The 26,104-nt window shown below is 39.2% G+C and overlaps 2 protein-coding genes across 10 annotated transcripts in view; both read right to left on the reverse strand.

Moving 5' to 3' along the window:
* Positions 1-26,104, reverse strand: part of LOC122928299 (protocadherin gamma-A4-like) — a 299,736-nt gene that overhangs the window by 134,819 nt on the left and 138,813 nt on the right. The gene's annotated exons all lie outside the window — the stretch shown is intronic.
* LOC122928301 (protocadherin gamma-B1-like) lies at positions 3,778-5,673 on the reverse strand. The gene has a single exon (XM_044281029.1). The coding sequence runs from the start codon at positions 5,497-5,499 to the stop codon at positions 3,916-3,918; it is 1,584 nt and encodes a 527-aa protein (XP_044136964.1). The 5' UTR covers positions 5,500-5,673; the 3' UTR covers positions 3,778-3,915.

A 26,104-nucleotide genomic window follows, 5' to 3' on the forward strand; every position in this document is an offset into this window, starting at 1 on the left:
CTGCTGTCACACGCAATAATCCTTAAAAGGACTTTTATGTCTCTGAAAAGTATTTCTAATAAAAATCTTCCAATAACACTGCCTACACTCTGTCCCTTCCTATGCACAGCTCTCCCTAAGACTGAACAATTTAGCACAGGTTGCGCTACAAACATTTATTGCTGCTATCACACATAATAGTCCTTAAAAGGACTTTTGGGTCTCTAAAAAAGTTTCAATTTCTCTGCTTCTAAAACAGAAAGTCATACCTAATAAAATATTTATTACTTAACATTCCCCATAAAGATGTTGGCATCATTTTGGAAATGTCATTTTATTTTTTTAGGACATTAAAAGGCTTAGAAGTTTAGAAGCAATTCTTACAATTTTTAAGAAAATTTCCAAAACCCACTTTTTAAGGACCGGTTCAGGTCTGAAGTCACTTTGTGGAGCTTACATAGTGGAAACCCCCATAAATGACCCCATTGTAGAAACTACACCCCTCAAGTTACTCAAAACTGATTTTACAAACTTTGTTAACCCTTTAGGCGTTCCACAAGAATTAAAGGAAAATGGAGATTAAATTTCTAAATTTCAAATTTTTGGCAGATTTTCCATTTTATAAAAAAAAATTCTTTAACACATTGAGGGTTAACAACCAAACACAACTCAATATTTATTACCCTGATTCCACAGTTTACATAAACACCCCACATGTGGTCGTAAACTGCTGTACGGGCACACGGCAGGGCGCAGAAGGAAAGGAATGCCATACGGTTTTTGGAAGGCAGATTGTGCTGGATTGGTTTTCTGAACGCCATATGTTTTTTATTTTTCTGCCGATCATCTTGTGTAGTGGCTCGTTTTTTGCAGAAAGTGTTGAAGTTTTTATTGGTACCATTTTTGGGTACATAGGATTTTTTGATCATTCATTATTACACTTTATGAGGCAAGGTGACCCAAAAATTGGCTGTTTTGGAACAGTTTTCATTTATTTATTTTTACAGCGTTCATCTGAGGAGTTAGGTCATGTGATAGTATAATAGAGAAGATCGTTACGGACGTGGCAATACCTAATATGTATACTTTGTCTTATTTATTTAATTTTTACACAATAAAAGCATTTCTGAAACAAAAAAAATTATGTTTTAGTGTCTCTATAGTCTGAGAGCCATAGCTTTTTTATTTTTTGGGCGATTGTCTTAAATAGGGTATCACTTTTTGCGGGACGAGGTGACGGTTTTTTTGCACAGTTTTTTTTTTATGGTGTCTATCGGACGGGGTCTATCATGTGATATCTTTATAGAGACGGTCGTTACGGACGCGGTGATACCTAATATGTGTAGTTTTTTTATTTTTTATTTTTTTCAGGAAAAGGCAATTTATTTTATTTTTTACATTTTTATTTATTTATTTTTACTTTTATTTATTTTTTCACATTTTTTTTTATCAAGTCCCTCTTGGATCATAAAGATCCAGTGGGGCTGATGGCTGTACTATACTTTGCAATGCTCTTGCATTGCAAAGTGTAATACATTCAGATGCCCTGTAGGTGGCAACAGCGGTTGCTTTTGCAAAGCGTCCGGTTGCCAGGGCAACCATCGGGGCTGCCATCGCAGCGCAGCAGCCTCGATGGTGGAGAGAGGGAGCCCCCTCCCTCTATTAACCCCATGGATGCCGCTGCCGCGGCATCTATGGGGTTACAGAACTTACAGCAGAGTGTCAGCATAGAGCTGACACTCTGATGATGGCTGTGGCTCAGGAATGGAGCCGCCGCCATCAAACACAGCAGGGGGCAGACGGGGGCAACGCTGGAAGGGGGGGGAGGGAGGTATGTCACGCCAGCAGGGGCGGACTCAAGGAGGGGGCAGCACTGGGAAAGATGGGGAACGGATGGAGGGGGCACAGATGGGCTGCACAGATCGGGGGGGGGGTGTCTGCACAGATCGGGGGCGGGGGGGGGCGCTGCACAGATGGGGGGCTGCATGGATCGGGGGGGCACGAGGACACTGATTTCAGGCTCTGATCTGCAGAGCGCAGATCAGAGCCTGAAACCGGCATTTTAACACTGCTGTGATCCATTTGGTTAGTCTACACAGACTAACCAATTGGATCGATTGCTGGCAAAGGACCACTCTGATTGGTCCCTTGCCGGCATTACTGCACTGTATGCTGTCCGTGACAGCATACAGGGCAGGGGCAGAAGCTTTAATCCAAGCGCTTTGCAGCGCTTGGATTAAAGAGCTGCCAGAACGTATATATACGTGGTAGTTGCACGGGGTATGTGCAGCTATCACGTATATATACAGATTGCGGTCGGGAAGGGGTTAATATCTGATTCATGGGGTCCCAACACCTATCACAGCCACCATTCAGCTGATTGAAGAGACTAAGAGACTTCATTATGTAGTGGATATGATTGGCATTGCAGAATAGACACACTTACATGAATGTGACTGAGCTACGCCTAGGTCATGTGACTCAGGGCTAGGTCATGTGACTCAGGGCTTAGTTAGAGGCCTAGATACGGCTTCTTCAAATGGCTAATTAGGAGGGGTGCTGGGAGTTTTACCCCACCAATTATATATTAATGACCTATCCTGATGATAGCCCATCAATACTAAACTTCTAGAGAAATCTTTTAAAAGGAACCTGTCACCTTAAGAATGCACATTAATCTGAAAGCAGCATGTTATAGAGCAGGAGGAAATAAGCAGATTAATACATAGTTTTGTGGGGAAAGATTATAAGTACAAGTTGTATTTCATTCATTTAAATTTTCTGTTCATTATTTTATTTGAAGTCAAGGAGGAGGGCCTATTAGTGATTGACAGCTATTACAGTCTTAGAGGGAAGGCTGTCAATCACTGATAGGACCGCCTACTCGACTTTAAAGCCAAGAATGAGCAAGAAATTAAAATGAATGAAATCTGAATTATATTGAATCTTTTCCCACAAAACTATTTAATAATTTGCTCTGCATCTTCTGCTCTATAGCATGCTTCTTTCAGCTCAGACACCATTTCAACGTGACAGGTTCCCTTTAAGTATCAACAGATAAATGCTGATTTACAAATGTCATAAAAACATACCTGTGAAATGACATTTTCTATAGGTGGACAGTTCTTTAACATTTCATTTCCAATGCCAGAATCATCAGCATCTATTAGACTGTCAACTGGAACATTGTGCTGAGGTTTAAGAAATGCAAATTCCTGGTCATGTGGATCGAGAGTTACACAGACATCATAGGAATATGGCAGAGGTAATGTTCCACTGTTGAACTGTGAAATGAATCTGGGATCAACCTGTGGATACAGACTTGTACTCATAGATCCAAATGTGGCAGAAGACTTTGATTCTTTATATTTGGAGACAACTGCAATAATCACAGTCAACATAAAGAGAAAAGAAATCAATGCCAAGGCTATTACCAAGTAGAATTGTAAGTTGGACTGAGATTCTTCTTTGTTAGACTGACTGCTCAGCTCAGGAAGGATCTGATGAAAATGACCTGCAATCACCATGTTTATAGTGACTGAAGCTGAACGGGATGGAATCCCATTGTCTTTTACTAGAACCACAATTCCATGTTTCATGATGTCTCTTTCTTGAAATACATGTGATGTCCTGATCTCTCCCGTGTGCTGGTCAATGGTGAAGAGTGATGGTTCTGAAGACGGTAAAAAGTAAGACAACCAGGCATTGTGTCCAGAGTCAGCATCCACTGCCACCACTTTAGATACTAAAGATCCTTTTTCAGAAGTCCAAGGAACCATCTCAAATGTTGAACTATCAACCTCTGGTGATGGGTACAGAATAATGGGTGAATTATCATTCTGGTCGACTATACATATTTTTAGTGTTGTACTGCTGCTCAGAGATGGAGATCCATTGTCTTTGGCAATAATGTCAATATTAAATTCTTTATGTTTCTCATAATTCAAATGACCTTTGCGCATATATGACCCCTGTTACTGGATTTAAAGACATATAAGAAGACAGTGAATCGTCTTCTTTACCTCTAGTTTTTATAGAATATGTTATCTTAGCATTGTCACCACTGTCCATGTCTTTTGCTTGAATACTAAATATTGAAGATCCTGGTAAATTATTTTCAGTGACAAATGCAGTGTAAAGCAATTTCTCAAACCCTGGGGCATTGTCATTAACATCTGTTATGTTCACTTGAATAACTTTACTTGATGTCATTTCAGGAGACCCTTTGTCTGAGGCTTGTATTGTGATGTTGTAGGATGATATGTTTTCTCTATCTAGACTACTTTTTGTAACAATTTTATAAAAATTACTTTCTGATGATATTAATTCAAATGGTAAATCACCTTTTATTTTGCATTGAAGCTCTCCATTTTCTCCTGAGTCACGGTCATGAACTTTAATAAGTGCTACCACCATTCCAGGTGCTGAATCCTCAGGAATAATATCTGACAATGAAGTTATGGATATATCTGGGGCATTGTCATTTTCATCTGTTATTTCTATTAAAATCTTGGCTTTGGCAGCAAGACTTCCACCATCTTCTGCTTGTACTGAAATTTCATAAAATCTTGACACTTCATAATCTATATAGCCTTTTGTTGTAATCAATCCATTTCTGGGATTGATTGTAAAAGTCTGAAGAATATTTTTTGCTTTGGTTCTAATAGAGTAAGTGATCTTAGCATTGATACCTTCATCTTCGTCACTTGCACTGACTTGCAGAATTGTTGAATTCACCGGTATATTTTCCCTAACACTTACTTTATATACATCCTGTGTAAATATCGGAGAATTATCATTGATATCATTGATAATGATAGTAATTAAGGCAGTGCCTGTCTGTAAGGGATTTCCACCATCAGAAGCTGTTAGAATGAGTTCATGCTTGTCTTGTGCCTCTCGGTCTAGAGGTTTCTCTAGTATGAGCTCTGGAAATACACTGCCATCAGAGCTGACCTTCTCTCCAAGAGCAAAATACTGGTTAGCACTGAGTTTGTAGGTTATCAGAGAATTAATACCTATATCCAAATCTTCTGCATTTTGTAAAAGAAATCTTCTTCCTGGAGAGGTCGATTCACTCATTTCTATTTTAATATTTTCATGGACAAATGTAGGAGGATTGTCATTTATATCCTGAATATCAATCTTTATACTGAAGACATTTAGTGGATTTTCTACCACAGCATCGAATGTAAGGACACAATCAGCTGAAGCTCCACATAATGTCTCCCTATCTATCCTATCAGCGATGACTAGGTTTCCATTATCAAGATTTATATTGAAATATTTCTCAGACATATCAGACACAATACGTAATCTTCTTCTGGAAAGATCATTAATATTTAGCTCAAGATCATTTGATAAATTTCCAACAATTGAACCTTTTCTTAATTCTTCATTAATAGAATAATGAATCTGACCAGAGACTGAATGGCACAGCCAGGAAAATAAGAAGAGAAATATTACTTGCCCTCTGAGTCCTTGCATTGATTGTCCTTCCTGCAGTTGTAATCCAGCCATTCTTCTTCTCAGTAGAAGTACTGTATATTGCTAAAACTCCTTGTGACATTTATAATCCAATAGAATTAGTAGCAGAAGGTGATCCCTTTTCTTTATGAGTCCTATACATGGCACATGCTAGAGTAAAATGCTGTATATTTCTTCTTGTGGTTGAGCACTGTATCATGGAGGTGATTCTGGATTTGCAGAATAGTTCCTTATTGGTAAACAGCGGCGCTCTGAGGCTTATATAGGGAACTGCAGCATCAGTGACTTAGGTTCATTCCTAGTCGATATAACTTAAAATTTTGTGAACTGTAATAGTAGAAAGCTTTGCTATTTTATAAGTTCAAACCTTTTCAAGAATATTATATTATGTTATATATTATTATATTAATATTAGATGACAAAATATCTTCTGAACATCAGTATATGACTGAAAACCTATACTCCTAATAGTAGCAGTTGGATAATCTATTACTATAACTAGGGATGAGCGTATTGACTTCAGATGAAACATCCGAAGTCGTTTCGCTTAAAACTTTGGTCCAATACTGTACGGAGCGAGGGCTACGTACAGAATTAGAATGTATTGCCTCAGATGAGTGGAAGTTATTACTTTGCGAAGTCTCACGTGACTTTACGTAATAACTTCATAGATTATTTTTTACAGTAAAAAAAAACATTTTCTGAACTCGGGCTTGGTTCCAAGTGGTAAAAATTAATCTATGAAGTTATTAAGCAAAGTCATGTGAGACTTCGCAAAAGTACTAACTTCCGCTCATCTACGCCAATACAATCTATTACTGAATGGAGCACTCACTCTGTACAGTATTGGACCGAAGTTTTATGCAAATTGACTTTGGATGCTTTATCTGGAGTCAATTCGCTCATCCCTAACTATTACAAAAACCTAAGAAAATGTATGTTGTTCTAGGTTTAGCATCACTTAATTCTTATAAATGATTGATGTTTAAAATCAAACTATTCTACAGGGCACGTCTGTTTCTGAATTTAGCGGTGCCTATGTAACTTAAAGGGATTCTGTCACCAGGATTAACGCTATAGCGATATTTATATGTGCCCATTAATCTCCATGCAGTGTTTAAAATCATCCCACTGTTACTGCTCTGTGTGTGTTAGATTCTTATAAAAAACGATCTTATTGATATGTAAATCACCTCTATCAGGAGCCCAAGGGCCCACGATATGTTGGAGCCCAGCCAAGCCCATCGATCCGGAGCCCAGCACCGCCTACCACTTAATTTATTCACTCCACTATTCCTGATGTCAGTTCTTCTCAGTGCTGTAATCCCGCGCAGAGGTAGCCGGCGCATGCGCCGGTGACTCGTCGAAGCCGATGCCAGTAGTCAGCACAGGCGTAGACTAGTGTCCACTGCGCCTGCGCGAGATTACGAGATCTGAAACTGCTTTATATAAGAAAACAATCACAGGTAAATAAAATACCATTACTAACATTATAGGCAAATAATATGTACTATGCTAATAATAATATGACCTAAGAAGACAGTAAACCATAGAGGGTACATCAGGTTTATGTGTAATTTCCCACTAATATTAGTTATAAAGGTAGATATCAGAATAATTTTTGGCTACACACTAGCCTGACGGGTAGTAATACAGCTTCCCATCTTTCACAATCTTAGTATGTGTACGCATCCTTTTGATTTTGATTCAGAGATTGGAGACTGGCTGAGTCAATCATAAATGTAACTTTCTATGTTATGATAGTTTTTATTTTTGCATTTTGTACATTGTCTTTTTCAATAAAAAGAGGATTTATAAAAAAAGTTGTAACATGCAGGTATTCCACATGCACACAGCAATGTCATCACGGTTCCATGGAATCAATGGCAACTTCCTTAAAGGGATTGTCTCACTTCAGCAAGTGGCATTTATTATGTAGAGAACGTTAATACAAGCCACTTACAAAAGTATTGTGATTGTCCATATTGCTTCCTTTGCTGGCTTTTTTAATTTTTCTATCACATTATACACTGCTCGTTTTCATGGTTATGACCACCCTGCAATGCACCAGTGGTGGCCGTGATTGCACAATATAGGAAAAAGCGTTGGCCTCTCTGGTCGCTGGGACCGTGGGAGTGAACATAGGCTAGTGCTTTTTCCTGTGCAAGCATGACCACCACTGATGGATTATAGGGTGGTCATAACCATGGAAACATACAAATAAGTCCCGGCAGTCATATCTTCTTTTTCAATATATCTGTTTTATTCCATCCAAAGTGAAATGTCCCAACAAACAGGATGCGTTTCGGCGTTATGCCTTCATCAACAGGTAACAGGGACATTTCACTTTGGATGGAATAAAACAGATATATTGAAAAAGAAGATACGACTGCCGGTACTAATTTTTAATTTTCAAGTAGAGGTTGCTCCTTCCCGTAGCAGCGTTGACAAACGGATAAGTGGCGACCAGCTGGATTATTTATTTGTAACCATGGAAACAAGCAGTGTATAATGTGAATACATCCAGCAAAGGAAGCAATATGGATAATAACAATACATTAGTTAGTGCCTTGTATTAACTTTCTCTACATAATAAATGCCACTTGCTGAAGTGAGACAACCAATTTAATGAACATTCTGCTGACTTTTGAGGTTACAACTAACAGCAATAATCATCTGCAAACCGTTGTCTAGATAAGTTTTATTAGAGTGTAATGACTAGAAAGTCATTGGTTAGATACAAGTATGATGTAAGGCAAAAAACTAGTTTTATCGCTCTATCTTGTATTATTATATGGTTTATATTTAGCCTTAGTCATATCTCCACATAGGGCATTGAGGTTGTCAACTCAAATCACATAGTAATTTATAACTCATCAAATTTTACCAAAATTTTTTATAAAACCTTATGACCGTCATGAGCCAGAGAAATGGATTTGAATATATTAGTCGCCCAGTCACCCAGCTTCATACATGTAATCATGGTCTCTTCCCTGCTATGCTCTTCCTATGCCCTCTTACCATGTATATATAATACAATAATAAGGCATCATACTGTATTACTTGTTGCAGCTGTTTTCCCCACAGTCATTCATAGCCCAATCTATTCAGTCATGATCATTTGTATTTCTCTAGCTTGTCAGAAAGGCTTGAAGGAACTAAAGACTCTTAGCTACATGATACACTTCAGCACTGATCCAGCATGTACTAAGAGACAAAAAAACACTACAAAAAATAACATTGCATTAAAAAGCAACATGCACACATATGGTTTTTATTTACCAAAAATGTCTACCTAAATCTGGCATTGCTTCCCCTTGGCAACAATCACAATGTAACACTGTGATTGGTTGCTATGAGCAATTAATCTAGGTTTCTGTTAAGCCCTTAGTGACTACCCATGCACCTTTTTACAGCGGTCAATAAGGGGTCTTAGGCTGAAATGCTGCCTTTTCACACCAATCCAGGCTGTTTAACCCCTTACATGCAACAGGCAATGGCACCTGCAGCATATAAGCAGTGACAGAGGAGGGACTCTCTGTCTCCCATTGGCATCCCGCAAATGCAATCACGGGATGCTGATGTGTGTATAGGTTGGCTTGGGACCTGGTATAGGCCCCAAGCCTGTCCTTGAGTTTTTTTTTTTTCTCTTTTTTACTTAAAAACTGTTATTAATTTTATTAAAAACACTTTTTTTTTAAACTTTTTTTCTTTACTTTATTTCTGATGTTCACTTTTGGGGGTTTGATCCCCTCTGCAATACATTACAATACATCTCTATTGTAATGCATTGCCTGTTCGTGTACTACAGTGAGTATTACACTAACAGGTTGCCTAGGAGACCCAGCCTAAGGCTGGATCTCCTGGGCACCCATAGAAGGCAGGTCCTGATGCTGTGCAAGGCATTTGGCAGCCTCTGCATGGCATTGGGCTGCTTACTGACACATCGAGTCCCCGCCACAGCAGCCGGGGACTCGATGCGCTCTCTCACCCGACACTAACCCCTTCTATGTCGTGGTCAGCGCAGACCGCGGCATAGAAGGGGTTAATCCGCCGGCATGGCTTTTATAGTGATGCAGGTGGATACAGCAGGGGCCCGGCTACTAGGGACTGCCGGACCCCTGCAGTGATTGGGCGTGCACTTCTCCGGTGCCCGTCCGATCACCATGATGTACTATTATGTCAAATTGCGGGAACGCAGTGGTTACCATGACGCAATAGTATGTCATGTGTTGGGAAGGGGTTAAATAATAACTGTAATTTTTTTTTTTGCTAGTTAATTAGAGCTGGGCATGCATACCTGAGTTAGTCTGTCAATGATTGCCAAAAGATCTGCAATTACCTTATAATAACAGCTTTCATTAATGTCTCCTATCCCTTTCTACTGCTCCCTTAAAAGACCGTTGCTATGGCTCACCTGTCTCCGGCTAGGAAGACAGAGTGGCGGTCCTTCACACTGCATGCCTGCATTAGGCTTAAGAGTGAGGAGGCGTGTCTCTCAGCAATCCAATCTGATTGGCTCGCAGGAAGCTACTGGCTACAGCAAGCTTAGTATGTGACCTAAGGGAATGCAGTTTTGGCCTCAGAGAAATGGCAGAGGAGCCTCAAGGGAAACAGTGGTAAGTGTAGAAACTAAAGATTGCCTTATGCATAATGCTGCTGTAGCAGTAACATATGCTAAAATTAATTTTGTTGATGAAAATATGACAGTTAACCTTTAACATTCTTTCATATAAAACATTGTATGCCGTGTGCTTGAGGTTATTTATTGGTGTCTATTGATATATCTGCACCTGCTTGTCAGGAATGATATTGGCCCTCATTTAAAGGGTGTAGTACCTATGAGAACTTTGTAAGAAGTATGTGGGAATATATTTATTTTTATTGATAGTATAACAACTTTATCTGATATAATGATTCCATAATGTCTTGTTAAAAATCTCCTATTAAAATAAATTATACAATATTACCATCTATATATTACACTGAACCTTTTACACTAAACATTGTATGCTAAAAGCCCAATTCCATTAGCCAAACCATAATATAATATCAAATAATAATAATAATAATATATCTTCTCTCCTGCTGCCTTGTAGATCATCTTTCTTCCTACGGTTTCATCCTTCTCCTAAGCTGTTGATGACTTTCTGTATTGGTTTGAATGACTTTCTGCATTGGTGACCATATTGTCTACATATGTATATTAAATACAGTATATCCCAGGTCACCAGTTGTGATGCAATAGTTTTCTGTACAAACTACAGGACCATAACTCCCAAGTCTCTTATGACCAACCTTGCCCACTGCCATGGCCAGTTTAGGCTTTGAATGAGGATTTCCAGAATAACAGCATTCAGGTAAGTACAAATTTGACCTCCTTAAATCTGGCCCTCAAAATATTAACATAAAGTTAACAAAATTAAAAATATAGAACAATAAAGCACACAGGGGGAGCTCCTAGCTGCCCTGATTTTTATTCTGGTGAACACAGATTGTCGGGGGAGACAAGTCATTTATGATGAGGCCTGCGCTTAGTCATAAATTACATACATGGCTTCTCTGGCAGCACAGGGCCCATCAAGACCAGTGCAGCAGACCCATAGTGTACACAGTAGGGGGAATTTATAATGAGGGATAATATTTGAAGATATTTGAGGGGCCCATCAAGACCAGTGCTGCAGAACCATAGTGTACACAGTGGGGGGGGGGGGGGGGGGGGGAATTTAACATTAGGGGAATATTTAAAGTCGGTTTTACAGTTGTCTGCAATGGAGTACTCTGCACCAAATTTATCAAATGTTACATAGGGTTTGTTAAATCTGGTGCATCCTTAACCTAACACTTTTGTCTAGAAATGTTACTCCAGTTTTCCTATGGCAGCCTTGTACTGGAGTGAGTTTGCAACACCTTTTGCGACTTTTTAAATAGTTTTAGTAATAAATCTGGTGTGAAATGAATTACCATAGCTAAGCACTCCCACTTTCTCACCTAGTTTTTATAACTGCAGTGAGTAGTGTAAAAAGTCGTAAAACATTTTTGGCAAGGGACACAAAAATGTCGATCTTTTTGAAGACAGAATTCTGGAGTTCAGAGAGTGAAAACAATTCCCCTAGCATACTACAATATGTTATACAACATGAGACACATAAAAAGGAAGCTTAGGACCAGGGCTTATTTCCTGCTCCATACTTCACCATAAAGCTATACTCTATAAAAGATCCATTTCAAACCATATATATAAATCACCTCTATTAAATCAGTGCTACTGATTAACAGAAGTGGATCATGCAGTATGCTACTTGCATTCGAGTCACAGGTAGTACTGTATAATACATACTTTAATACCTCTCAGAAGCACTGACAAAGATCAGTTAACAACTATGTTTTTTTCAGCCTCCTTGCTAGCCATTTTAAATGGCTTAAGCCCTGGAATAAGCTATAATAATATTATTTTTAAACATTCGCTATAAAAGCATGTTCTCTGTAGGAACTTACTATGTCAAACCACTACTCCATTTTACCATATACGATCAATTTTCTAATTTTACTAAATTTATACAAACCACTGTGTGACATCATTGCAATTTTCACACTGATCAAAAAATCACCATAACTCATAATAAGCTTTAACTTCCTGTTTTATGGGGACAACTTCTAAAAAGTCTTTTTATTATCATTAGAGATGAGCGAATTTCTAAAAATTCGATTTGACCAGCTTGCAGAATTTTTCTAAAAGATTCGGTTCGATCAGAATTTTTTGCTGCAAACTGCGTCAAAAAATGTCTATTTCCTGGCTGCAAAATGCCTTTATAGTGGTGTAGAACACTGTGCCTTGCAGTAACACGCATAGAGAGTCTGCTTTGGTAGTGAAATAATACTGTGAGTCAGTATGACATGCAGATGACAGGTGTTGCTCTTAGAATTCACTTATTTGGGCAGTCATGGGGCCAAAACTGGCCAAATAACTCAAGTGTGAACTCAGCCTTACAGGTCGATGTTAGTGTGAAGAAGAAGCGCACTGCTTTTATAATGTCATCAGCTAATTCCACATAGATGTCTACAGAACCTGTTCTATTAAACGCTTATTTAAGTAGAGCCCCCAGACAGAGTGGAGAGGGTGTCAGCAGTAAGTTTGTGTTGACATCACACTGATTATTTTGCCCTTCCTCTGATCCATTAGAACATAACTCACAAAAAAATGGATCCTGTCTGTTGAGCCCCCCCAGTCAGACCTGTGAGAGGATAGACGATGGTGCAGATAGGCAGCGGCCAACTGACTACATAGTATCTCTCTATAGTAGTTCACTTTGTCCTCTCAGCGGGTGTAAAAAAGGCTCCCATTTTGGACCGGTAGCGAGGGTCCAACAAGGTGGAGAGCCAGAAGTCATCCTTCTGTCAAATGGTGACAATTCGGCTGTCACTGCACAAGCAAGTGAGCATGCATCGGGCCATTTGTGCAAGTGACTCGGGGGGACTCCCTGCATTCATCTCCACTGCATACTGCCACGGTGTGTCTGGGTCCTCTACCTCATCTTCCTCATTGCCCTGTAGCTCGTCTGGCTGTTCCTGCTGCTCCTCTCCTGTCACTTATATAGAAAAAAACACCCATTTTGCTACACATTGCTTGTGCTACAATGTCCTCCTCCTCCTCCAGTTCAGCCAACACAGGGCTCATGTGGCCATGAGATCTAGGTGCCACGTCTCCAGTTCCATGACCAGCCAGATTTACCAACATCTGTTCCAGGACATGAAGCAGTGGAATGTTCATCCCGTAGTCCTGGCAACTGACAAAAAACGTGGCCAACATATAGAGGGTGGAATTCCAGCGGGTGGGAATGTCGCATATCAGCCTATGTTGGGGGATGCCATTCTGCCGCTGAAGCTCAAGGAGGGTGTGCTTTGTGGTGTACGAGTGGCTGAAGTGCATTCAAAGTTTCCTGGCCATTTTTAGAATGTCTTGCAGATGGGTGGAAGACTTTAGTTACTGCTTGACCACCAGATTGAACACGTGTGCCATGCAGGGCGCATGGCTCAGCCCTCCTTGATGCAGCACCGACACCATGTCGCGGAGAAAGCTAGGATTCGATTTCTTGTTGAAGGACACGGAGCACTTAAACCTCTTTGTGACTCAGTTCGCCTAGGCAAACGAGGTGAAGAACAGTGTGACATCACTGTGTCCTGCAGAGGTGGTATGCTAGAGGGGCACTGTGAATTGTCCCTGCAGTGGAGGCTGAGGACACGGTGGAGGATGAGGAGGCAGAGGCGGACATTATTGCAGGACCAACGGCGTGAGAACGTGGAGGCGGAAGCAGCAGCATCTGGCTAAGATGCTGGTGTGGCTGTGCAGGAGCCACATTCACCCAGTGGGCAGTAAAGGACATGTATTGTCCCTGACCATAGTTATAGCTCCACATTTTGGCGCTGCCTTGCACTTTGGCAGACATCGACAAGCTCAAGGACTTGCACACCTTCTGTTCTACATACGTGTGCAGAGCTGGTACTGCCTTATTCGCAAAGAAATGACGGTTTTGGACTCTCCACCTCGGCTCGGCGCAAGCTATCAGTTCTCTGAAAGGTGCAGAGTCCAGCACTTGGGAAGGGAGGGACTGCAGCACCAGAAACTCGGCCAGGAGCACATTCAGCTTCTGCACCATTGGATGAGTGCACGCATACTGTTGTCTCTTGGCAATCGCTTCGGTGATCGATTGCTGATGGAATGACTGACGAGGAGTAGGAAGAAGAGAAGCATTTTACGAATCTGTATGGAAGGCTTTATAGTCACAAAGACCTTAATCATCAAATACTGGGGTACAAAGAACAGCCTCAGCTTCCATGAATGGAGGGCCCGGGTAGATATTATCGATGCCTATAGAAGAATAGCAAGGAAACCGGAACAACATTAGTTAGCAAGGGCGGGCTCTTCCTTTTGTTCCTTTTGTTCCTTTTTTTCCCAGAATCCCTTAGTGGAAATTCTGGGAACAGAATAGAAATTAAAACATGGTCGGATCACGCAGCAGTGAATTATAAGGGGGGGGGGGGGGTTAAAAGAATCAAATATGTGAATTGGTACTAAAATTATTAGTCCTAAACTGTTTGTTATATGAATTTATGTATTTGGTCCAGAAAACAATAAAGGATGTTTAATAAAAAAAAAAAAAAAAAGGAAGAAGAAGAACAGAAGCATCAGGACCAGCAGATGACGGGAAGGACAGACAGCTCCCTTCAGCTAAGGTGGTGGAGCGTTGACTGCATGATATCGGGTGCGGCATGCCACTGGGAGATGCGGCGGTTGCTGCGGCAGGCTGGACCACCACATCGGAGCCACGGTTCTCCCAGGCCACTTTATGGTGACGCTGCATATGTTGACACAGGGCAATGTTGACAACATTGGCACCCTGGCCATGCTTCACCTTCTGCCCAAAGATTCTACATATGGCCATGTTCACCTCCTCCGGCGGCTTTACAAAAAACTGCCACACTGCCGAGTAGGTGATTTCTACCACCAACACTACGCACTGACTGACTGCTACCACTGCTGCTTCAATGAATCCCCTGCACCACTACTTTCCAGGCAGGTACGCTCCTGCGAAGTGGGTGGTCTACGTTTGGCTCCCGACCTCCCACTGCTGCCACTCTGCTGACTCCAGGCCATACTAGCGGCTTGCTGGCTCCTACCGCTGACTCGCAGACAAGCGGACACCCTCTTCGCCCTCTTATGACAGCCCATAATTCACCCTGCTTCCAAGTGCAATCAACTACATCATCATTATCGAGTACTGTCTGCACATCACTGATGTCTTCTTCAATGGTCTCTAGGTCAGAAGCCTCATCGCTCACAACACTAGCTCCCATGCCACTCTCCTCATAACTACTTGCCCACCTAGTGGAGGAATTGGTGGATATATCCTCCACATCTTGGCTGGCCAGTAGTTGATGACTGTCCTCTAGTAGCTCGTCTTCGCTGTATAGTGGAGCTGAGAACACAGCATATAATACTTCTCTAGCTGAGGGAACAAAAAAGGACAGAGTCAGGTTGAGGACATTTGAGGGCATAGGGCCTGCTTCCAGGACATGCCAACTAAGGGTTGTGTCTGACGAACCCACTGACTCTTGGCTGGGGGTGTCTGATGTCACTTGGGTCAAAGTGGATGACCGAGTCAACCATTCAAGAACCGCTGGGTTGCTGCTCAAGACATGACCACTAGATGACACAGGGAGCTCAAGCCTCTCACTGCGACTCCTGTTGCCATGCCCCTACTCTGCTGCGACCTCTGCCTGCACCAGAAATATTTAGGCCTCTGTTACTCCCCTGTGCAGTGCCTGGCAGTTCTCTGTCTGACATACTGTTTGATCAAATAAATAAATAAAAAGAAAATTAAAACACCCCAAAAAGTCTGTAATTTTCTCACTTCACCACACAACAGCTAATAAGCCCTTTTTTCCACTAATACATGCCAAAATGGGCTTTAGAACATATAACTGCAACGCTGAATGACAAATAATACTTATTTTTTCCCCACTAATAACTGCCAAAAAGGGCTTTAATTTTATCACTTCACCACACAAGGGCAAATACTTTTTTCTTCCACTAATACATGCCAAAAAGGGATTTCGAACATATAACTGCACCGCTGAACGGCAAATATATATATTTTTGCCACTAATACAAAAAAGGCTGTAATTTTTGCACTTCACCACACAATGGCTAATAAGCCTTTTTTTCCCACTAATACAAGCAAAAAATACTTTAGAACATATAACTGCACCTCACAAGGGCAAATAATACATATAAATATTTGCTTGTAATAAACCCTGTTAATGGCGATTCGTTACCATGAAGCAAGAGGAAATTCGGATTCAGTGCAAATCGAATAATTCCTGAAATTCTGATCGAATTCCACTTAGCTTCGATTTGCTCATCTCTAATTATCATCACAAGAGGAAGCTAACACCGCTATTATAATGTTGGAGGAAGATTCCACCACTGACAATAGGACATAGTTCATCTTCCTGGTAACAGAGAGTCAAAAGATCCTGAGCCTGATAAAGCAACTGCTTCTGCACTTTTTCTGAACATCACAGGAACCTCCTGTCTGACTGTAAGTATGAATTATCTCGTATCTGTTCTGTAAGCTCCAGAGCTGACAATTGGTTAGAAAATGTAAATACATCTGTATTAAGTCATTGACACCATATAAACTAAATATTTACCTCCATATTATAATAATAAAATAATCATTCATGATTTTTATTTTTGAAATTAGATAATGTTAAACTCCTATTTATAAAAAAAACAAGAAAGATACTCACTTTAAAAATATTTATAGATATATTCAAATACATACCTTTGTTTCTACTGCTGAGTAAGTCTTTACATTTTTACTTTCGATACCTGAATCATCAGCATCTATAAGACTGTCCACAGGCACATTGTGTTGAGGTTTAAGGAAGGCAAATTCTTGGTCATTTGGATCCAATGTTACACAAACATCATATGAATATGGCAGAGGTAAAGTGCCATTGTTAAATTGAGGAATAAATCTAGGATCAACCTGTGGATATAGACTTGAAGTCATCGATCCAAATGTGGTGAAAGACTTTGACTCTCTGTACCTTGAGACAACTGTGATAATTACAGTCAACATGAATAGAAATGAAATCAATGCCAAGGCTATTACCAAATAGAATTGTAGGTTGGACTGAGATTTTTCTTTGTTAGACTGACTGTTTAGCTCAGGAAGGACCTGATGAAAATTATTAGTAATTACCATGTTTATAGTCACTGAAGTGGACCGTGATGGAATCCCATTATCTTTTACTAAAACCACATTTCCATGTTTCATGATGTCTCTTTCTTGAAATACATGTAATGTCCTGATCTCCCCTGTGTGCTGGTCAATGGTGAAGAGTGATGGTTCTGAAGATTGCAAAAAGTAAGACAACCAGGCATTGTGTCCAGAGTCAGCGTCCATTGCCACCACTTTAGATACTAAAGATCCTTGTTCAGAGGTCGAAGGAACAATCTCAAATATTGAGCTATCACTCTCTAGGTGATGGGTACAAAATGATAGGTGAATTATCATTCAGATCTACTATACATATTCTTAATATTGTACTGCTGTTCAGAGATGGGAATCCATTGTCTTTGGCAATGATTTGGATATTAAATTCTTGATGTTTCTCATAATCAAATGAACGTTGAGCATAGATGACCCCAGTTACTGGATTCATGGAGATATAGGTAGACAGGAGATCTTCATTACTTCTATTTATTATAGAATATGTTATCTTAGCATTATCTTCACTGTCCAAATCTCTTGCTTGAATACTAAATATTGAAGCTCCTGGTGAGTTATGTTCTGAGACAAAGGCAGAATATTCTGACTTCTCAAACACTGGTGCATTGTCATTGATGTCTGATATATGAAGGCTAATAACTTTTCTAGAAGTAATTTCAGGAGACCCCTTGTCTGAGGCCTCTATAGTGATGTTGTAGGATGATAATTCTTCTCTATCTAGAATACTTTTTGTGACAATTTTATAAAAATTGCTTCCTGATGATTTAATTTCAAATGGCACATCACCTTTTACTAAACATTGAACGTCACCATTTTCTTGAGAGTCACGATCATGAACTTTAATTAGTGCAACCACAGTTCCAGGGATGGAATCCTCAGGAATAAGATCTGATAATGAAGTTATGTATATCTCAGGGGCATTGTCATTGACATCTAGGATTTCTATTAAAACCTTGGCTTTGGTTGCTAAGCTTCCTCCATCTTCTGCTTGCACTGCAATTTCATAAAACCTTGACATTTCATAATCTAAATGTCCTTTGCTTTTTATCTCTCCATTTTTTGGATTGATAGTAAAAGTCTGGAGAATATCATTTGCTGTAGTACTAATAGTGTAAGTAATGTCTGCATTGATTCCTTTATCTTCATCATTTGCACTGACCCGCAGAATTGTTGAATTCACTGGTATATTTTCCCTAACACTTACTTTATATACATCCTGTGTAAATACTGGTAAATTATCATTGAAGTCAGTGATAATGATATTAATTAAGGCAGTGCCTGTCTGTACAGGATTTCCACCATCAGAAGCTGTTAGAATGAGTTCATGCTTGTCTTGTGTCTCTCGGTCTAGAGGTTTCTCTAGTATAAGCTCTGGAAATACACTGCCATCAGAGCTGGATTTCTCTGAGTGTGTAGCTTATTAGAGAATTATTACCTACATCCAGATCTTCTGCATTTTGTAACAGAAATCTACTTCCTGGGGAGGTAAATTCACTCATTTCTATTCTAATCATGTTAAGAATAAATTTAGGAGAATTGTCATTTATATCCTTAATATTGATCTTAACACTAAAGACGTTTAGTGGATTTTCTACCACAGCCTCAAATGTAAGGACACAATCAGCTGCAGCTCTACACAATGTCTCCCTGTCTATCCTATCAGCAACATATAGGTTCCCATTATCCAGATTTATACTGAAATAATTCTCAGAGACCCCAGACACAATCCGTAATTTCCTTCTTGAGACTATCCTTAACATCTAATCCAAGATCTTTTGCAAAATTTCCAATAATTGAACCTTTTCTTAATTCTTCATTAATAGAATAATGAATCTGACCAGAGACTGAATGACACAGCCAGGAAAATAAGAAGAGAAATATTACTTGCCATCTGAATTCTTGGATTGATTGTCCTTTCTGCAGTTGTAATTCAGCCATTCTTCTTCTTATTAGAAATACAATAGTAAAATTCCTTCTAATATATATAATCCAGCAGAACTACCAGCAGAAAATAATCCCTCTGCTAAATGAGTTGTATGCCCAGTACATCCTAGTGTAAAATGCTGGGTGTTTCTTCTTGCTGTTGAACACTGCCTGCATCATGGAGGTGATTCTAGATTTGCTGAATATTTTCCTTATTGGTGAACAGCGGCGCTCTGAGGTGTATATGGGGAACTACAGCATCAGTGACTTAGGTCCATTGCTGACACATATTACATATAAATATGTTTTTGTTATTAGTGTCAATCATATTATATATGTATGGTATTTATATCACTTATAGTAAAAGGTTTAAAAAAATTTTTTTTAAACTTACTGTGTAAGTGCTTTATGTATATGCGTTTTTAACCAGGAGACTAATGTCACTAAAGTTCTAATACAGGAAATACTCCCTTAATGAAAACCGTCTAAAAGAAGACCTGTCTTTGTAGAAACTAATATGCTCTTGAAAAATAAAAACTGTGCTATGATCGGTTGCTTTGAGCAACAAAGGTTTTCTTTTAGAAAGTTTCATAAATCTTCCTCGTTTGTGCCTGAAAACACGCTCAGATGCTCAGATATGATATGAACAACAATTTAGGTTTGTGATTCCGCGATCAAATGATTAGTCCCCGTATAAGGACTTCTACAACATTCATTATCTAACTGCTGATTTTTTTTTTGACCATACGGGAGACTTTTGGGTCATGTGATCAGAGTTCTCAGTCACCGGGACATCTACGTCATCATACCCGGAAACACACGCTGCTAGTAACCACGAGGAACGCCAACCACTGCAACTATACACAGTGCAGTGCCTATCTTCAGCCATCAACAAGCCTAACACCACCGCAGAATAGACATCAATATAGGGAACTCAGCAAAGGGGAAGGGCCCAGACTAGAGGTAAGACTAGTGCCATAGACTACGCGAGACGCCGCGTTCAGGCACATCGTCGGAACGGCAATATCCCCTTAAATGTGAGTTACCCCAACATTATTAATTATTAAAAGGTGGAATACTGTTCTGGCGATACTGACCTTATTGTGGCTTATGAAGTATTAATTTGGCGGCATTGACTGTACTGTGGTTTGTGAAGTACCATATTGTGGTGTGTGCAATACGGGGACTAATCATTTGATTCCGGAATCACGGACCTAAATTGTTGTAACCCAAGTTGCCCTATTGTTTGCTAATACAATATAGTGTCTCCAATACTGGGACTGTTGATTATATATTATACGACGCAGCCAACTATATACGCATAATACCACACAGCATTAGATATTACAATTGGGTTGAGGAGTCATCATATTTATCGATTGCTTTTAATCTAGTACTTTTTAACCTTATTAATTATTTAATAATTTTTTAATAAATATTATTTTTTAATAAATATACATGTATGAAAAGTGAGTGCCTGCTGAATTCCATATACAATTTCTACTAAAGCTTGGGTGTATCATAGCAGAGCACCGCTACCATTCAAGTCAGATGGTGGAGCCACCTCACTTAAGCCACACTTTGCTAATGATATGAACAACACTTGGAAACACCAGGAGCGCATTGGCAATGTACCATACTGTGAATTTTACCTGCAGTAGGCCCATACACAGTATATATATGCAAAAGTATCCACATATATATATATATATATATATATATATATAAACTTTTTTTGGGTGATTACTAAAGTAGACTTTTGTGGTTATACCAGGATGCAAGCACAGAAATCTTACACAGAGATAACTGACACCTAACCACTGTACTACAGGGCTCACTGCTAGTATAGAAAATAATTTCTGTAACTAAAAACCTTCATTAGTATTCTTGTATAATGCTCAACATACCAGGCAATTTTAGTCAGAAAAATTGTGCTAGTCTAGTAGTCTGGTCACAGTGTGTTCCAAAAGGGTATCAATGAAAATCACAGATTGCCCTGCTAAACCCACCAACTTGGCTTGGCCACACCACCTCCTAGTTTGGCCACTTCTACAATGGGGACGAGCCCCCTTGAGGCCATTCACTGTTGCAAGCTGCTATTGTCTGCTCCCCCCCCCCCTGTGGCCAGATATTTTGATCCAAATGATGGGGAGAGGCAGCAGCGGACGTGCAGGGATCTGGAGTGACTCGGGTGCTGTGGAGCGGGTAAGTATAATCCATACAAGGCCTGGGGATAAGGGGGAGGGATATTTTAGATATTGGATATACTCTTTAATAGTCCCACAAGGGGACTATAACATGAAATCCCGATTTGGGGCGTACACCAGGCCCCAGCCTCCCTATACACACATTGGCAGTCCACTCTTTCTGTCACTTCTTACATGAGGCAAATGCCATTACCTGTGGCATGTAAGAGGATAAACAGCCCTGATCGGCACTCTTGCTGTTCCGGGTTTTTAGAGCTGAGCCCCGCTATCCACTACATGGGGGACCTGTGCAGCGATTAGACCGAGCTGCTATGAAAAGTTCATAAAAAGCCAGTATTAGTGTTCACTTAGAGGTTGTGTAAATTGCCAAAACAAACAAGATGGGGTCATTTATTAAATTTGCTACTGTATGCCTGCTTAGTGGCGCAAAAAGAAGCATGCAACATTTGTGCGTATTTGTGACCTTTGGTGAAATTTTGTGATGTTTGATGTGTAAACCACACCTCACTTGCACCAAATTGTATTATTACTATGCACCATTTCATAAATTAGATGCACCTGCACAAACCATAGAAAGACTTAAATCTGACACAAAAACACCACAAATAATAAACTCCCCCTATTTGTAAAATGATTGTCCACTTATTCGTTAAACTTTATGTTACTCTATTGCAATACTCATCTATCCACCTACCTCCTCTAACAACTGCAACTGCATACAAGTAAACATGGATGCATATTTATCAAGTCTGCCAATCTCCCTGTGGTGGAGTAAGATGGAACTTTTTTAAGAAGCAGATGCCTTTTAATAAATTATTCGCATCTCAGTCCCTTCTTGCGCCATGAAACTCAAGTCTACGCCAGACAGGGTCTGGAAAAGACTTGAACTCTAACTTATGCCAGTTTCTGACTATATAATAAATCTGGGGGACTAAGTCCCAGCTCCTTTCTAGCCACTTCTGAGTGTTGAGAAGCTTAAAAAGTTGCAAATCATGTTGCAAGTATAGATTGAACCATAGTATGCAACTTTTGCAGCATAAACACTTTAGTAAATGTCCCCGTAGTCCCTGCTCTCATGTCCCTAAGCCCTACCTCCATTTCTTTACATCTTGTGTATTTACATGTCAATATGATATGCATATTGCCCGTAGCTACCAATCACAGCGCTGAAACCAAAATGAAGCAAAAACTCCAGCAAAAAAATAATAAAGTTATATATAAAGTTATATATAAAGTTATATATAACCACTATTGGTCACGTATGGACATGCATATAATAATACCATAAAAAACCTGTAAAGTAGATGCCAGACCACTTACAATCAGAATACATTTTATTAATCAGTTATACCAATACATAAATTAAAAACAAGTTAGGTACAGGGAAAAAGGCGACATCTATTGGAGAGAGCACAGTGGGAACAGTTCATAAATGTCCACAAGGAGATAAGAATAAGTAAATAAATTGCAAGTACAGAAAGTAATGAACAGCAAAATATGCAGGACAAAAAACTGTTACCCGTACTGAACCTCTCCAGGATAGCGCTAACACCGCCGTGCATTTCAGCGAACCTTTGCACTTTATTTTCTTATTTTTATCTCCTTGTGGAAATATATGAACTGTTTGTTCCCACTGTGTTCTTCTCCAATAGATGTCACTTTTTCCCTGTACCTAACTTGTTTTTAACTTATGTATTGGTCTAACTGATTAATAAAATTTACACTGATTGTAAGTGGTCTGACATCTACTTTATAAGTTTTTTTTCAATCACAGTGCTGTAAATATTTGGAAATGCAGGTATCACTAATTAAACCATCAAATTTGATAAAATTATTGTTCAGAAAATATTGTAGTTATAATGCTTTATGGAGATCTATATTTAAAAGGACCTTTCACCACACCTGACATGCCTATTTTAATAATTATATGCATTCCCCATGTAATAACAATTCTGGTGCATCTATTCTTATGGCTCTGTGCTGTACCATTACTTTATTTCTACTAGAAGTTGTAAATGAATTACTAGCAGTCTACAGTAGGGGTACAGAGGGGTGTTAACAAGTTGGAAGTTTGTCCTGTCACAGTCTGACTCTATTTAAGCAGTACTGTCATTGTCAGACTGTGCAGGTACACCCCCCCCCCCCTCCCAACTGTTTACCATCCCTCTGTACACTTACTGCAGACTGCTAGCCATTCATTCACAACTTCTAGTAGAAATAATAAAGGAATTATACAACATATAAACATAAGAATAGATGTTCCAGAATTGTTATTACATGGGACATGCATGAAGCTACTAAAATAGGCATGTCAGGAGTGGTGACAGGTCCTCTTTAAACAGTGTTAAAATAATGTTATTGTGCAAACAAGACCAACATAACACATTAAGAGGTACAGGATTAAAAAAAATATATTTTATCAAACTTCTTCTAAACACTTTGCTACATATTTCCAAGGGCTATGTGTGGTATTGTAGCTCAGATATAGTCACCTTAATAGAATGAAGGTTCAATACCACTCGGAAAAAACATTACCGTAATCTAGTAATTTTTCCCTACTGTACGTCTTGATAGTTTCCTCCACTTAAGTCTCTATTATAGCTTTTCTATATGGCATTCTTGGCAGATTTGTTTCTGGGAAATACCCACTTAGCCAATCAGTGGCTGCAGCCTGCCACAGATTATGATTGGCTTAGTGATCCTATCCTGCATGTTAAGAGGACCCAGGAAGTATAGACCAGCGGAGACTTGGAAGCATCGGATGAGGGCATTGTGGATTAGTAAAATGAAAAACAATTTTTTAGGAGATGTTAAACCATTTTTAAGCTGTTTAAACAGAATAGGCCTAATTTCCCTGACAACCAGTAGTCACAGTTGATGCTTTTCCCATAAAAAATGATGTATGGCTCATAATACTGGTGTTCATTTGTCATATTGTTGTAGCATTGTCTGACTCTCAAGTAACTCAAATCTGGTTTCCTGCTATAACCAACTTAGGCATATGGCTTAATACAGGAGAGCTTCAGCGCAACCTTTTTTATCCTTAGGAAGAAAAGTAAATGGGTTTGTAGGGCAATGGCTCACTTTGCTGTGGACCTGGAATGGTGCTCTAGTCTGACTTGAAATCACCCTTTCAATAGTATTACAATTGAGCTAGAATAAAACTGGCACTCTAAAATATAGTAGTCACATGGAGTTAGTAATAATACTTGAATTTATTGTATCACACAAAATTATAATAAAAATATAAATCTAAAACTAAATGAACCCCCCTAAAATTATCTTAAAACATTGGAATATTGTACACATATAAGTACACTTTGTATAATATGGGCAACAAGTGGTACGTATATTAAGTCCCAGATTAGCTGCTTGGGTCACGCAGAATATTACAGTGCTTAAATCCAGATCTTTAATCGTCAGTCGCTCAATATAATATAATCCAGTTGGTTCACATGGGTAATTTCATAAATATGGTGCTAATATGGTAAGTTCATATGTGCAGGTGCAAACAGTCCTTTTTGTTTCCTGTATGTGCGCTACTAATTCAGTAGGGATTATCAGATCACAATTATTGCAAACACTGTGTGATCAACTGCATCAAGATATTCCACTTTGTGTAAATCCTACCCATTTCTCATGAGTTATATCATATCCACATGGTAAGAGTATTCGGGTTTGGAGTTGTATAAACTTGAATATTGATGATACTCACAGTTCCAAAGGTCTGCCCCCTGTGGCGTCCCACTTCAGTGGGCTTACCTGGATGTGTGAGCAATCCCGGTTTGTTCGGTGTTCGCAGATAGTGACCCTTGATAGCAAACCCTTGGAACTGTGAGTATCATCTATATTCAAGTTTATACAACTCCCAACCTGAATACTCTTACCATGTGGATGTGATATAACTCATGAGAAATGGGCAGGATTTACACAAAGTGGAATATATTGATGCGGTTGATCACACAGCGTTTGCAATAATATTGATCTGATAATTCTTCTGAATTACTAGCGCACATACGGGAAACAAAAAGGACTGTTTGCACCTGCACATATGAACTTACCATATTAGCACCGTATTTATGAAATTACCCATGTGAGCCAACTGGATTATATTTAATTGAGTGACTGACGATTAAAGATCTGGATTTTAGCACCTTAATATGCTGCGTGACCCAAGCAACTGATCTGGGACTTATTATACATACCCCTTGTTGGCCATATTATACAAAGTGTACTTATATGTGTACAATATTCCCATATTTAAAGATAATTTTAGGGGGGTTCATTTAGTTTTAGATTTATATTGTTATTATAATTTTGTCTGATACAATAAATTCAAGTATTATTATTAACTCCATGTGACTACTATATTTTAGAGTGCCAGTCTTATTCTAGCTTTTTTTTTATCCTTGACCTCTCAAACTTTGACATAGAATGAAAACCACAGAAATAATGTAAAAATAATAAACCATTTTGTAATATTTTATCTACAACATCAAAAGTGTATAAAAAAGTGTAGTGTAAACATGTAAATATATGTTACTTATTGCAAATTTCTTTCTATTTGAAACTGTAGATCAGTATATCAGTCATAAACACTGCTACTCTAATTCTTATTTAATAAGCAGCAATAATTCAGATCATGTAGCACCTAATGTGACTTCACTAGGTTTGCCAACCTGATTTTTTTTTAAGTTAACCCAAAAA

The sequence above is a fragment of the Bufo gargarizans genome, chromosome 2 (genome assembly GCF_014858855.1).
Source record: "Bufo gargarizans isolate SCDJY-AF-19 chromosome 2, ASM1485885v1, whole genome shotgun sequence".
In the NCBI taxonomy this organism is placed as follows: Eukaryota; Metazoa; Chordata; class Amphibia; order Anura; family Bufonidae; genus Bufo; species Bufo gargarizans.